This window comes from Aotus nancymaae, unplaced genomic scaffold (genome assembly GCF_030222135.1).
Source record: "Aotus nancymaae isolate 86718 unplaced genomic scaffold, 86718_ANA_hifiasm-v0.15.2.pri h1tg000053l, whole genome shotgun sequence".
Classification (NCBI taxonomy): Eukaryota; Metazoa; Chordata; class Mammalia; order Primates; family Aotidae; genus Aotus; species Aotus nancymaae.
The window spans coordinates 12958573-12972869 of NW_026988467.1; the positions used below are offsets into that span (position 1 = coordinate 12958573).

General features: G+C 42.4%; 1 protein-coding gene across 3 annotated transcripts in view; it reads left to right on the plus strand.

The window, feature by feature from the left end:
* Window positions 1-14297, plus strand: part of DDI2 (DNA damage inducible 1 homolog 2) — a 55544-nt gene that overhangs the window by 27038 nt on the left and 14209 nt on the right. For 2 of the 3 annotated variants that reach the window (XM_064363333.1, XM_064363335.1), the window contains exons 7-8: window positions 6372-6475; window positions 9175-9364. In XM_064363333.1, the coding sequence (XP_064219403.1) occupies window positions 6372-6475; window positions 9175-9364 (294 nt within the window). Of the gene's footprint in view, window positions 1-6371; window positions 6476-9174; window positions 9365-14297 lie in introns of those variants that run through there. The other variant, XM_064363334.1, reaches the window with a different exon arrangement.

Genomic DNA, 14297 nt, shown 5'->3' on the forward strand with positions numbered 1-14297 from the left:
TTTCCTTTTTTGAAGCTTGTAAATCTTCCCTTTGACCGCAGTGTTTAATGACATGCTTGGGTGTGGATCTCTTCTCATATACTGTACTAGGCACTTGGTAACCTTTTCATTCTAGAAGCTCACATCCTTCAGTTCTGGGGACTTGCTCTGAATTATTTTGACTATGATTTTCTACCCTCTGGAATGTCAGTTATTCAGATAGGACAATCTATCCTGAACTTATCCTCTAGTTTTCTTCTCTTTTGTTTTTCTGTGGGATTTCTTCAACTTTGTCTTCCAACCTTTGTGTTACACTTTGTATTTGTTTATATTTTACTTTAGATGGTTTTCATAAATGTCTTGTGATCCTTGACATCTGCTCACATCTAAGAGTGGGTCACTGGTTGGGTGTGGTGGCTCACACCTACGATCCCAGTGCTTTAGGAGGCTTATGTGGGATGATGGGTTGAGGCCAGGAGTTTGAGACCAGCTTGGGCAACATAAGGAAAACTCATCTGTATAAAAAAAAAATTTTTAATAGTCGGGTGTGGTGGCAAGTGCCGATAGTCCCAGCTACTTGAGAGGCTAAGGCAGGAGTATTGCTTGAGCCAGGGAGATAGAAGCTGAGTGAGCTGTGTTCATACTAAAGCATTCCAGCTTGGGTGACAGCAAGACCTTGTCTCAAAAAAAGAGTGTGGGCCACCAAAAAGCTTATTTGGAAAATGACTTGGGTAGGCAGCCATGGCTCTTGTGGCCTTCATGTAGGGTGGGCAGGGAGAAAAAGGCTGGCATCTCAGTTGGATTTCATTTATTCCCCCCCAACCCATTTTTAGTCAGGTACTTGTTCTGTCCCTGTCTCCCTCCATGATCATCTCCGTTAAGAGTGCCTCTGTTTCACCCTCTCTAGAAAATAAGCCTCTAGTCTGCTGCTGGGGTGAAGGGTCACCTGGCTGAGCAGAGTGCAGGAGGGACACCCCAGGGGCTAACTGTGCCTCTGCAGCCTTTCCACCAGGCTTGCTGCTTTGGGCCCATCTCTCCTTCTACCTGCAGAGGTATTTGTGACCAGTTCCTATGCCCCATAGGAGTTCTGTGATATCAGTTGGGCTGCTGCTCAGTTTTCCTCACTGTTACCTGATTTTTAGCTCAAAAGTTTTGTTTCTGTAGTCTCTTCCATTATATTTGGCCTTAAAAATTTAAGCCTTAGAGCTGGGCATGATGGCTCATGCCTATAATCCCAGTACTTTGGGATGCTGAGGCAGGTGGATCACTTGAGGTCAGGAGTTTGAGACTAGCCTTGCCAATGTGGTGAAATCTTGTCTCTACTCAAAATACAAAAAATTAGCCAGGCATGGTGGAGAGTGCCTATAATCCCAGCTACTTAGGAGGCTGAGGCAGGAGAATTGCTTAAACCTGGGAGGTGGAGGTTGCAGTAAGCCAAGATCATGCCATTTCACTGCAGCCTGGGCAACAAGAGCAAAACTCCATCTCAAAAAAAAAAAAAAAAAAAAAATTTCTGCCTAAGACAAAACCCAAAAGCCTTTTTTGTAATGTTTTAGGAGTAAATGTAGAAATGTAAATAATGCATGTGTTCAGTCCTTCATCTCTAATCAGAATTGTTGTTTTTGTTTTCTTTCATTATCCATTTAATAGATGCTTATGATGGAGAACTTTAAAAGTATAGAAATGTAAGATGAAGGAAAAAAATGCCCTTAAATTGCTGTAGTAAGAATCAACCACCAGTATTATTTGAGTATATCTCCTTCTGGTCATTTTTCTATACATTTTTTTTCGTATAAAAGGTTATCATTTCGTGTTTAAAATTTTATATTCTGCACTAAGAAAAAGTGGAATAACGTTTTCTCAATGTCACTATAAATTTCATAAGCATTATTTAAATAAATGAATAAATATATAGCATTCTGTTGCAGGTTTAAGGGTCAGCTTTTGGGTTATGTTTCTTTTTTTGAAACAGAATCTTGCTTTCTTATCCACGCTGGAGTGCAGTGGCACAATCTCAGCTCACTGCAACCTCTGCCTCCCAGGTTCAAGCAATTCTGCCTCAGCCTCCCAAATAGCTGGAATTACAGGTGCCTGCTACCACACCCAGCTAATTTTTGTATTTTTAGTAGAGATGGGGTTTCACCATGTTGCCCAGGCTGGTCTCTGAACTCCCGAGCTCAAAGTGATCCACCTGACTCAGCCAACCAAAGTGCTGGGATTACAGGTGTGAGCCCGGCCCCCACACCTGGCTGGTTATGTTTCCTGTTACAACATGGCAGTATAGTTTTCTGTACATCTTGATTTTTTTCCCCTAGTAAAGATTCCTATAAGTGAAATTACTGAATCAAAGTTATGGATGCTTTAGGGTTCTTGATATATTGCTAACTTGTACCAATCCAGTTCATCCACACTGAATGAATATTCATATTAATGTCCTATACTGCCAGCAATACTAGTTTTCCCTCTTAAATTTACAAACAAGGCTGGGTGTGGTGGCTCATGCCTGAAATCCCAGCACTTTGAGAGGCTGAGGCGGGCAGATTACTTGAGCTCAGGAGTTCGAGACCAGCCGGGGTGACATAGCGAAACCCCATCTCTACTAAAAATACAAAAAAAAAAATGGCCAGGTGCAGTGGCTCATGCCTGTAATCCCAGCACTTTGGGAGGCAGAGGTGGGCGAATCACCTGAGGTCGGGAGTTTGAGACAGCCTGACAAACGTGGAGAAACCCCATCTCTACTAAAAATACAAAATTAGCTAGGCATGGTGGTGCATCCCTGTAATCCCAGCTACTGGGGAGGCTGAGGCAGGAGAATCACTTGAACCTGGGAGGCGGAGGTTGCGGTGAGCCGAGATCGTGTCATTGCACTCCAGCCTGGGCAACAAGAAGGAAAGTCTGTCTCAAAAAAAAAAAAAAAAATTAGCTGGTCATCATGAAGTGCGCCTGTAGTCCCAGCTACCAGCTGCTCAGGAGGCTGAGGTGAGAGGATCACTTGAACCTGGGAGGCAAAGGTTGTAGTGAGCTGAGATCATGCCAGTGTACTTGAGGCTGGGCGATAGAGCGACAAATTTTTTACAAATAAAAGGGTGATTTCTTATTGTAAGTTACTTTTCTTTCGTTGCAAATAACAATTTTTCTATGCATTGGCTCTTTCTTTCTTTTGAAATATGTATGTCTGTTTATTAGGGTCTTTGTGTTTCTCTTACTGATTTGCGTAGGATCAGGATAAACTACCTTATTCTCATACTTTCCTAAACACAATAGGACTGAGAGTTGGGCAGAAATACCACAAACTGGTTGCTTCAGGGGCTGAGTTCTCAGATTTCTTATGGCTTTAAGTGAGACGATAATAGGAAGAGACAAAATAAGTACCAAGTTCTGTGTCCAACCTTGTGAATTTTACAACCACAGCTATGATCATCACGAAGAAACCCTTATAGCAATAGGGGAAATCTAAATAAAAGGAAAGCTTTATCATGGATCAGAAGACTCAGTATGTTGGGAGTGGCAGTTCTCCCATGTTCATCCACAGAGCCATTGAGATGCCATCAAAATCCTGATAGTTTTTTGTGAGACTGGATGTGCTTGTTTTAAGTTCAGCATGGGCCCTGTATTGTGAGAATGGGCAAAATACTCTAGAATAACATCGCCTTCTAGATATCAAAGGACTGTCTAGAAGATATTAGTAGAAACAAACCCATGATTATATGAACCTTGATAAATGAGAGGGAGTCTTAGAAAGTTTTAGGAAATGTTGCTGGGACAAGAGATATCCATGGGGAGAAATGAATTAGAAATTGGACCCCTACCCACACCACACAAAAGCAAATTCATGGTAGATTAAAGACCTAGTTGTGGGGTGGGAGGATTGCTTGAGCCTAGGAGTTCCAGACCAGCCTGGGCAACATAGCAGACCCTGTCAAAAAAAAACAAAAACAAAAACCCAAAACCTAGATGTGGAAAGGAAAGTTAAAGATTTTAGAAAAAAAATACACAATATCTGTGTAGGGAAGGAGTTCTTTGAAAATAGGAAGGAAGTGATTTCATATATTCAGCCACGTTAAGATTAAGAACTTTTCATCTGCTGGGTGTGGTGGCTTACTCCTGTAATCCCAGCACTTTGAGAGGCCAAGGCAGGATGACTGCCTGAGGCCAGAAGTTTGAGACTAGTCTGGTCAATATGGCAAGACCCAGTCTCTACAAAAAGAGTTTTTGGCTGGGTGCATTGGCTCACACCTATAATCCCAGCACTTTGGGAGGCTGAGGTGGGCAGATCACCTGAGGTCAGGAGTTTAAGACTAGCCTGGCCAACATGGTAAAAACCCTGTCTCTACTAAAAATACAAAAATTAGTTGTGCATGGTGGTGCACACCTGTAATCCCAGCTACTTTGGGGGCTGAAACAGGAGAATCACTTGAACCCAGAGGCAGAGGTTACGGTGAGCTGAGATCATGCCACTGCACTCCAGTCTGGGCGACAGAGTGAGACTCTGTCTCGGGGTGGGAAAAAAAGCAGTAATTAAAAGAACTTTCCATTAAAAGACATCACAAAGTGAACAAACACAAATTAGGAAAGAACTTTAGGAACACATACAACTAATAAAGGATTCATATTCAGAATATAGACCCATGTGTATAGCTTGCAACTCAGACAATATAAAACTTTACAGAGGCCAGGCACAGTAGCTCACACCTGTAATCCCAGCACTTTGGGAGGCCAAGGCAGAAGGATCACGAGGTCAGGAGATCGAGACTATCCTGACAAGGGTGAAACCCTGTGTCTACTAAAGATACAAAAAAATTAGCCAGGTGTGGTGGTGGGCGCCTGTAATTCAAGCTACTCAGGAGGCTGAGGCAAGAGAATTGCTTAAACCCGGGAGGTGGAGATTGCAGTGAGCCGAGATCACGCCACTGCACTCCAGGGAGACTCTGTCACTAAATAAATAAATAAATAAAATTTACAGAAATCGCCAGGTGCCATAGCTTGAAACCAACCTGGCCAACATGGCAGTACTCCATTTCTACTAAGAATACAAAAATTAGTTGAGCATTGTAGTGTACGCCTGTAGTCCCAGCTACTCTGGAGACTGAGGCATGATAACTTCTTGAACCTGGGAGGCACAGGTTGCAGTGAGATGAGATCATGCCACTGTACTCCAGCCTGGGTGACAGGAGTGAGACTCCATCTCAAAAAAATGTTTTTTGTTTTTACAGAAACACTTTGACACTTGAGGAAATTCAGATGGTTAATAAATATATGAAAATTTTCTGCCAGGCGCGGTGGCTTATGCCTGTAATCCCAGCACTTTGGGAGGCCAAGGTGAGCAGATCTCTTGAGGTCAGGAGTTCAAGACCAGCCTGGCCAACATGGTGAAACCCTATCTCTACTGAAAATATAAAAATTAGCTGGACATGGTGGTAGGTGTCTGTAAACTCAGCTACTCGGGAGACCGAGGCAGGGAAATCTCTCCTGAACCCTGGAGGAGGAGGTTGCAGTAAGCTGAGATGGTGCCACTGCACTCCAGCCTGGATGACAGAGCAAGATTTCGTCTCAAAAAAAAAAAACCAGAAAATTTGCTTAACCTCATTGTTAATCAGGAAAATACAAAATTACTAGCCAGATTAGCAAATATTTAAAAATCTAATATTAAGCCTTCATTGACTTTTTTTTTTTTTTCCTGCGATGACCCAGTCTTGGCTCACTGCAAACTCCACCTCCTGGGTTCAAGTGATTCTCCTGCCTTAGCCTTCTGAGTAGCTGGGATTATTGGCACCCACCACCACACCCAGCTGATTTTTGTATTTTTAGTAGAGATGGGGTTTCACCATGTTGGTCAGGCTGGTCTCAAACTTCTGACCTCGTGATCTGCCAGCCTCGGCCTCCCAAAGAGTGCTGGGATTACAGACGTGAGCCACTATGCCCATCTTTTTTTTTTTTGAAATGGAGTTTTGCTCTCCCTGGGCAAAACTTTGAGGGAGTTTTGCCCAGGCTCTAATGCAGTGACACAGTCTCAGCTCACTGCAACCTCCACTTCCCAGGTTCAAGCGATTCTCCTGCCTCAGCCTCTTAAGTAACTGGGATTATAGGCTTGCACCACCACACCTGGCTAATTTTTATATTTTTAGTAGAGACAGGGTTTCACCATGTTGGCCAGGCTGGTCTCAAACTCCTGACCTCAGGTGATACGTCTGTCTTGTCCTCCCAAAGTGCTGGGATTAAGGCATGAGCCACCATGCCCGGCCTTTGCTGGCTTTGAAATTGATCTTACCTGTTTGCATGCTTTGCCTTAATTGATTGCAGTAAGCAAGGCACAGAATGACAAGTACATTTTCAGCACTTGCCTTGGGCTTTTGAAGTACATAACAGTAACCTTTTCTCTTCATGTGCTTTAGCTCAGGTTCAGATTGAAGGAGATTTTTTGGCATGTTCCTTCTCTATACTTGAGGAACAGCCCATGGACATGCTTCTGGGACTGGACATGCTTAAACGGCATCAGGTAATTAAGAGCTTCACTTTTTTTTTTTTTTTTGCATCTGCTTTTTGTAATATGGTTATTGTTATATTACATTGTTTTTATTGCTTGTGTATACTGGAAAACTAAGAAATACGACTTTTCAAAGCTCGAAGTGTCCTTAAATTGTGTTGTTATACAAAGGTTGAAATGATGTATCAATATAGATAGAATTTGTTTTTGTGAAATCTCTCTAAATCTGTTGAATCTTGACAAATGTTTTGAGCTTGTAAGAGATAATTTGGTCCCTCGTATAATTTTAACATTCTGGTTAGATCCTGATTAGTAGGTTTTTTGATGATTGACTAAAAGTGTCAGTCAAGTAAGTTTTTGGTATTTTCTGATGCTGATCAAATAGTACTTGGAAAGAAGACCTTCAAGGTTAAGGAAGGTATATATATGTCATTGGGAGTGAAAGTGTTTGTTTAGTACAGGGAGCATAATTAATATATTAATTTGTGTTGATATTTATCTTTCTACTCTAAAGCACAATAATTTAAGGTATACCGCCCTCATTGAAGAAGCAGTCCACTCGCTAATTAGAGAAGATTGGGGGCCGGGCGCGGTGGCTCACGCCTGTAATCCCAGCACTTTAGGAGGCCGAGGCGGGCGGATCACGAGGTCAAGAGATCAAGACCATCCTGGTCAACATGATGAAACCCCGTCTCTACTAAAAATACAAAAAATTAGCTGGGCATGGTGGCGTGTGCCTGTAATCCCAGCTACTCAGGAGGCTGAGGCAGGAGAATTGCCTGAACCCGGGAGGCGGAGGTTGCGGTGAGCCAAGATCGCGCCATTGCACTCCAGCCTGGGTAATAAGAGTGAAACTCCGTCTCAAAAAAAAAAAAAAAAGAAAGAAAGAAAGATAGAGAAGATTGGGCATGTTCAGGGCAGTATGGCTATAGATCCCACTCGCTACTTCACATTTTTCACAGTAGAATTTTGTGTCTAGTCAACCTGCCAGGTACAATGATGAATGCCTGTAATCCCAGCGTTTTGGGAGGCTGAGAAGGGTGGATTGCTTGAGGCCAGAGAGAATTTGAGACCAGTCTGGGTGACTTAGTGAGACACTGTCTCTACAAAAAATACAGAAATTAGCTAGGATGGTGGTACATTAGCTACTTGCAAGGCTGAGGCAGGAGGATCCCTTGAGACCAGGGTGCAGTGAGTCAGGATTGTGTCACTACACTTCAGCCTGGGTAACAGAGCAAAACCCCATCTCAAAAAAGAAAATTGAGTTTAAAACAATTGAAAATATAGGTAATCAATATTTTTATGTCACTATTTTTGAATATTTCTGTAAAAGTAGATGCATCATATCGATAATAAGACATAGCATTCTAAATAGAACAAATGAATGAATGTATGTATCAATAAAACCTTGTCACTGCCTTTCCTTATTTTTTAGTCATGATATGGACCAGCAGTCTCCAATTTTATAGATATAAATCATGTATGTTCACAACTGTCTATTAAGTAGTTATAAAGTACACAAAAAAGTTAGCGTTAGTATGGAGTAAAGAATACTGTGGAGATTGCCTTGCACATCCACCACTTGAGACGATTGGTGGAGTTTAATATAAGCTGTACTTGATATAATAAGCAAAAGACAGGACTGTATAAATAGTATGATCTCAGTTTTATAAGAAAAGTTGTTCATGTGTTCCTGAAAGATGGAGCTTCTAATTATGCTTGGCACTTTTCCAAATTTTTGCAATAAGCAAGTATTATAATCAGAAATGAGCAAATATTATTTTAAAGACAAATAAATGTAAACTGTATCCTATAAAGATATAGGATATATCTTTAAAGGATATATCTTTATGTAACTTTTATATAACTTTATATAACTAAAAGCTATAACTTTTGCATATTAAAAAAAATCTAGCCTGGATGCAGTGGCTCGTTCCTGTAATCCCCATACTTTGGGAGGCCAAGGTGGGAGGATCACTGAAGTCCAGGAATTCAAGACCAGCCTGGGCAACATGCGAGCCACGTCTCTACAAGAAATAAAAAATCAACCAGTTGTGGTGGTGTGCACGCCTGTAGTCCCAGCTACTCAGGTTGCTGAGGTGGAAGGATCACTTGAGCCTGGGAGGTTGAGGCTGCAGTGAGCTGTGATCATGCCACTGCACAGCCTAGGTGACAGAGTAAGACCTCATCTCAAAAAATAAAATAAAAATCTAAACAGACAATATCACCCAGGTTAAAGTTTAAATACTTTTAGATTAAGTAGTTTTTGTAAACTGTCTCTGTCCCTATCAGTGTTCTTTGTAAATGGAAGGTTTTTTAGGTTTATTTTTTTGAGTCAGAGTCTCACTCTGCCACCCAGGCTGCCAGGCCGGAGTGCAGTGGTGCGATCTCAGCTCACTGCAAGCTGTGCCTCCCCGATTCAAGCGAGTCCCCTGCCTCAGCCTCCCAAGTAGCTGAGATACAGGTGCCTGCCACCACACCTGGCTAATTTTTGTATTTTCAGTAGAGATGGGGTTTTACCATGTTGGCCAGGCTGGTCTGGAATTCTTCACCTCAGGTGATTCACCCGCCTTGGCCTCCCAAAGTCCTGGGATTACAGGCATGAGCCACTGTGCCTGGCCATTTGTGAATGGAGTTTTAAATTAAGGATCATAATTTTTCTGCATGGTATTTTATCTGCTATTATCATCCTTCGGTTTCTTTCTTCTAAGTGTTCCATTGACCTGAAGAAAAATGTACTCGTGATCGGCACCACAGGATCCCAGACTACCTTTCTTCCTGAGGGAGAGCTACCAGAGTGCGCCCGGTTGGCATATGGGGCCGGACGAGAGGATGTGCGGCCAGAGGAGATTGCAGACCAAGAATTAGCAGAAGCCCTTCAAAAATCAGCAGAGGATGCAGGTATTTAGAATGACCGAACTCTTCAGTACTTATTATTGATGGATGAGCCAGGGAAGTACGGGCTTCAGAAGGGGCAGGAACCTACCAGTTTTTAATCAGTCTCGTGGTCCAGTAGCAGATGTGTTCATTGTGTGTCTTCTTAACCTCCTCCTTTATTGTCTTCTTAACCTCCTCCTTTGATCTCTTCCTTTTTTGGGGGGGTGGTGGGGGAGACATTGTCTCACTCTGTCACCCAGGTTGGAGTGCAGTTTGCTGTGTGACATGATTGTAGTTCGCTGCACCTTCAACTTCCTGGGCTCAGGCAATCTTCTCACCTCAGCCTCCTGAGTAGCTGGGACTACACCTGGCTAACTTTTTTTTTTGAGACGGAGTTTCGCTCTTGTTACCCAGGCTGGAGTGCTCTGGCGCGATCTCGGCTCACCGCAACCTCCGCCTCCTGGGTTCAGGCAATTCTCCTGCCTCAGCCTCCTGAGTAGCCGGGATTACAGGCACGCGCCACCATGCCCAGCTAATTTTTTGTATTTTTAGTAGAGACGGGGTTTCACCATGTTGACCAGGATGGTCTCGATCTCTTGACCTCGGGATCCACCCGCCTCGGCCTCCCAAAGTGCTGGGATTACAGGCGTGAGCCACTGCGCCTGGCCCACTTTTTTATTTTTAGTAGAGATGGAGTCTTGCTGTGTTTCCCAGGCTGTTCACCAATTCCTAGGCTGAAGCGATCCTCCTGCTTTGGCTTCCCAAAGTGCTGGGATTATAGGTGTGATCCACCATATCCAAACCCATCTCTTATTACAATAATGAAAAAAATCTGTATTCTGACCAGACGTGGTGGCTCACGCCTGTAATCTCAGTACTTTGGGAAGCTGAGGTGAGCAGATCACCTGAGATAAGGAGTTTGAGACCAGCCTTACCAACATGGTGAAACCCCATCTCTGCTAAAAATATAAAAATTAATAGGATGTGGTGGCGCACCCCTATAATACCAGCTACTTGGGAGGCTGAGGCAGGATAATCACTTGAACCTGGGAGGCGGAGGGTGCACTGAGCCAAGATAGTGCCACTGCACTCTAGCCTGGACAACAGAGTGAGACTGTCTCATAAAAAAAGAAAAATACTATAGTTTAGTATTTCAACAGATTAAGAACAGTTCAATCCGTTGCTGTGTTTGAGCTAGATTGGGGAGTTATTTTGCATAGACAGATTTTAGAAGCTTCCTAAATCTTTTTAGGAATTTTTTTTTCTTGATATGTTTTTATTTTTGTGATTTTCCTCAAGAAAATTATGACAGTAAGCAGATACTAACTTTTGAGTCCAACAATATTTCCCTGATGATTTATTTCCTTTTCTTAGGCCTGTTTTATTTACATTATGTTTTATGTCGTTACATTTCACATTTCTATAGATAGGGTCTTGCTTTGTTGCCCTGGCCGGAGTGCAGTGGCACAGCCATGGCCCACTGCAGCCTCAGTCTCACAGGCTCAAGTGAATCCTCTTGCCTCAATCTCCCAAAGTACTAGGATTACAGGCGCGAGCCACCCATGCCTCTTAGGCCTATTTATTTTGAAAGATACCATTGCTACTGTGTGTAAGCAGCCCTAACTTTTAAAATATTTACTGAAAGTGCTGCCACTGAAGACAGAAGAACCAACAATAAGAAGTACAAATTTTTATTTACTTAATTTATTTTTGCTTTTTTTGTTGGTTTGTTTTGTTTTCTTGAGACGGAGTCTTGCCCTGTTTCCCAAGCTGGAGTGCAGTGGCACAGTCTTGGCTCACTACAACCTCCACCTCTCCGGTTCAAGCAATTCTCCTGTCTCAGCCTCCCGAGTACCTGGGACTGGGATTACAGATGGCTGCCACCACACCTGGCTAATTTTTTTTTCTTTTTTTTTTTTTTTTTTTTTTGAGACAGAGTCTTGCCCTGTTGCCCAAGCTAGAGTGCAATGATGCTGTCTTGGATCACTGCAACCTCCACCTCCTGGGTTCAAGTGATTCTCCTGCCTCAGCCTCCCAAGTAGTAGCTAGGATTACAGGCGTACACCACCACACCTGGCTAATTTTTTGTGTTGTTTTTTTTTCTTTTTCTTTTTTTTTTTTAAATAAAAAATAAAAAGATTTTTAAAGATTTTTACTTTTTTCATATAAAAAAAAATATTTGGCCGGGCGTGGTGGCTCACGCCTATAATCCCAGCACTTTAGGAGGCCCAAGGCAGATGGATCACGAGGTCAAGAGATCGAGACCATCCTGGTCAACAAGGTGAAACCCCGTCTCTACTAAAAATACAAAAATTAGCTGGGCATAGTGGCACGCACCTGTAATCCCAGCTACTCAGGAGGCTGAGGCAAGAGAATTGCTTGAACCCAGGAGGCGGAGGTTGCGGTGAGCCGAGATCATGCCATTGCACTCCAGCCTGGGTAACCAGAGCGAAACTCCATCTCAAAAAATAAAAAATAAAAAAAATATTTATTTTCTTTTTAAAGATGAAGTTTCACCACGTTGGTCAGGCTGGTCTTGAACTCCTGACCTCAAGTGATCCACCCACCTCGGCCTCCCAAAGTGCTGGGATTACAGGTGTGAGCCACCACGCCTGGCTAATTTTTTGTGTCTTTAGTAGAGGTAGGGTTTCACCATGTTGGCCAGGCTGGTCTTCAACACCTGACCTTGTGATTCACCTGCCTTGGCCTCCCAAAGTGCTGGGATTACAGGGGTGAGCCACCACGCCTGGCCTAAATTTTTTTTTTGAGACATCATCTCATTCTGTCACCCAGGCTTATCTTCCCATCTCAGCCTCCTGAGTAGTTATGTTACAGGTGCCCACAACTATGTCCAGCTAATATCTGTATTTTTTGCAGAGATGAGGTTTTGCCATGTTTCCCAGGCTGGTCTTGAACTCCTGGGCTCAAGCAATCCACCCACCTCAGCCTCTCAAAATGACAGGATTATAGGAGTGAGCCACCGTGCCTGACCAGCATAACTGAATATTATTGAAAATGGAGTGTTTTGGTCTGAGATTACAGTAATGTCATCAGGCCCTATTACCACTGTATATATTGAAATCATGCTACCTAATACTTTTTCCTAAGTCTCAATTATTTAGCTTGTTTAATGTAATGATGGAGCCAAGTTTTCTGGGTAAAACGGGGTAACACAGATTTGCTGAAATCCCCCATTTGTTATAAAACAGTGACTCGGATGTATTTTCTAGAAATTGAATAGAATTTACTTTTGAGTTTGGGTTCTTTTACAGTCTTGTGATGGAATTATTCATTAGTATAACTAATATCACACATTGCTTTTTCTAGTGCAGTAAAATATTAGAGTTACAAGTTTAGGGAATAGCTTTATCCTAAAGACAAAAGTTGTAAGAATTTAAAAAATAACCAGCCAGCTTTTGCCACTGTTTTACTGGAGAACATTCAGATGTCTATCATTGATCTTTAGAATGGATATGGGTGGCAGATGTGGAGTTTTCTAGGTTGGCTTTGTTCAGAAATGGCTCCATCACCTTTTGGCTCAGTTTTACATATAAAGTACAGTTTGAGTCAGGGTGTAGTGGCTCATGCCTGTGATCTCAGCACTTTGGTAGGCCAAGGCAGGAGGATCACTTGAGCCCAGGAGTTTGAAACCAGCCTGGGTAACATAGTGAGACTCTGTCCCTACAAGAAATAATAAAAAAAAATTAGCCAGGCATGATAGCGCACCCGTAGTTTCAGCTGCTTGAGAGGCTGAGGTGTGAGATTCACCTGAGCCCAGGAGGTCAGGGCTGCAGTGAGCAATGATTGCTCCACTGCACTCCAGCCTGGGTTGCAGAGCAAGACCCTGTGTCCAAAAAAAAACCAGGATTGAATCCATCACTTTTTGGCTCAAGTTTTTATATTAAGTACAGTTTGGGTTGTGACTTAAGTATTTTGTAGGAAGGGGAAAATTTTGAACAACCAGACAAGAGACTAACTTAATAATTATAATCTTACTAGCAAGGTAAGCATGAATGAGTTTGACATATGTACTTACAAGGTTTTGCATTTGGGGTGTAACTTACCACTTAGTTGTGATACTGTGTGTTAATAATGAGGATTATTATCATTTTTTGAAATGTCTTTTTTTTTCTTTTAACCTCCACAGTCTTGGTGTTATTATTTAAGAAACATTAGCTGATGACAGCAGTGCTTTCTAACCAACTAATAACAGTTAGCCTTTTTTGGTTAATTACCTTATTTTAATAAAAGTTTGGCAGATTAAAATAGATACACATTTTTTCAGACCTAGTGAAGGGGATGTACCAACTTTAAAGAATTAAAAAGAAATGTCTTTTTACCTAAATAACCTTTCGTTGCTTAGATGTATGGCTTATGCTAATTTCTTTTTTTTGAGACAGAGTCTTGCTGTCACCCAGGCTGGAGTGCAGTGGTGTGATCTCAGCTCAGTGCAACCTCTGCCTCCCAGTTTCAAGCGATTCTTCTGCCTTGGCCTCCCTAGTAGCTGGGATTTACAGGCATCCGCCACCACACCCAGCTAATTTTTTTGTATTTTTAGTAGAGACAGAGTTTCACCATGTTGGCCAGGCTGGTCTCAAATTCCCGATCTCGTGATCCACCCGCCTCAGCCTCCCAAAGTGCTGGGATTACAGGCATGAGCCACTGCACCTGGCCAATTTTTGTAATGTTTAAGTGATGAAATAATTCTACAGTATCAGGCTCCTTTTTATTAAGAAATCGACTTCCTAATATAATCCAAATAAATGGACATAGTAGGTGAAAGTATTTTGTTAACAACTTCTTTCTGGCCTAGCATGGTGGCTCATGCCTGTAGTTCCAATACTTTGGGAGGCATGGCAAAACACTGTCTCTACAAAAAAAAAACAACACAAAAATTAGCCAGGCATGGTGGCACGAACTTGTGGTCCAGCTACTCGGGAGGATGAGGTGGAAAGAT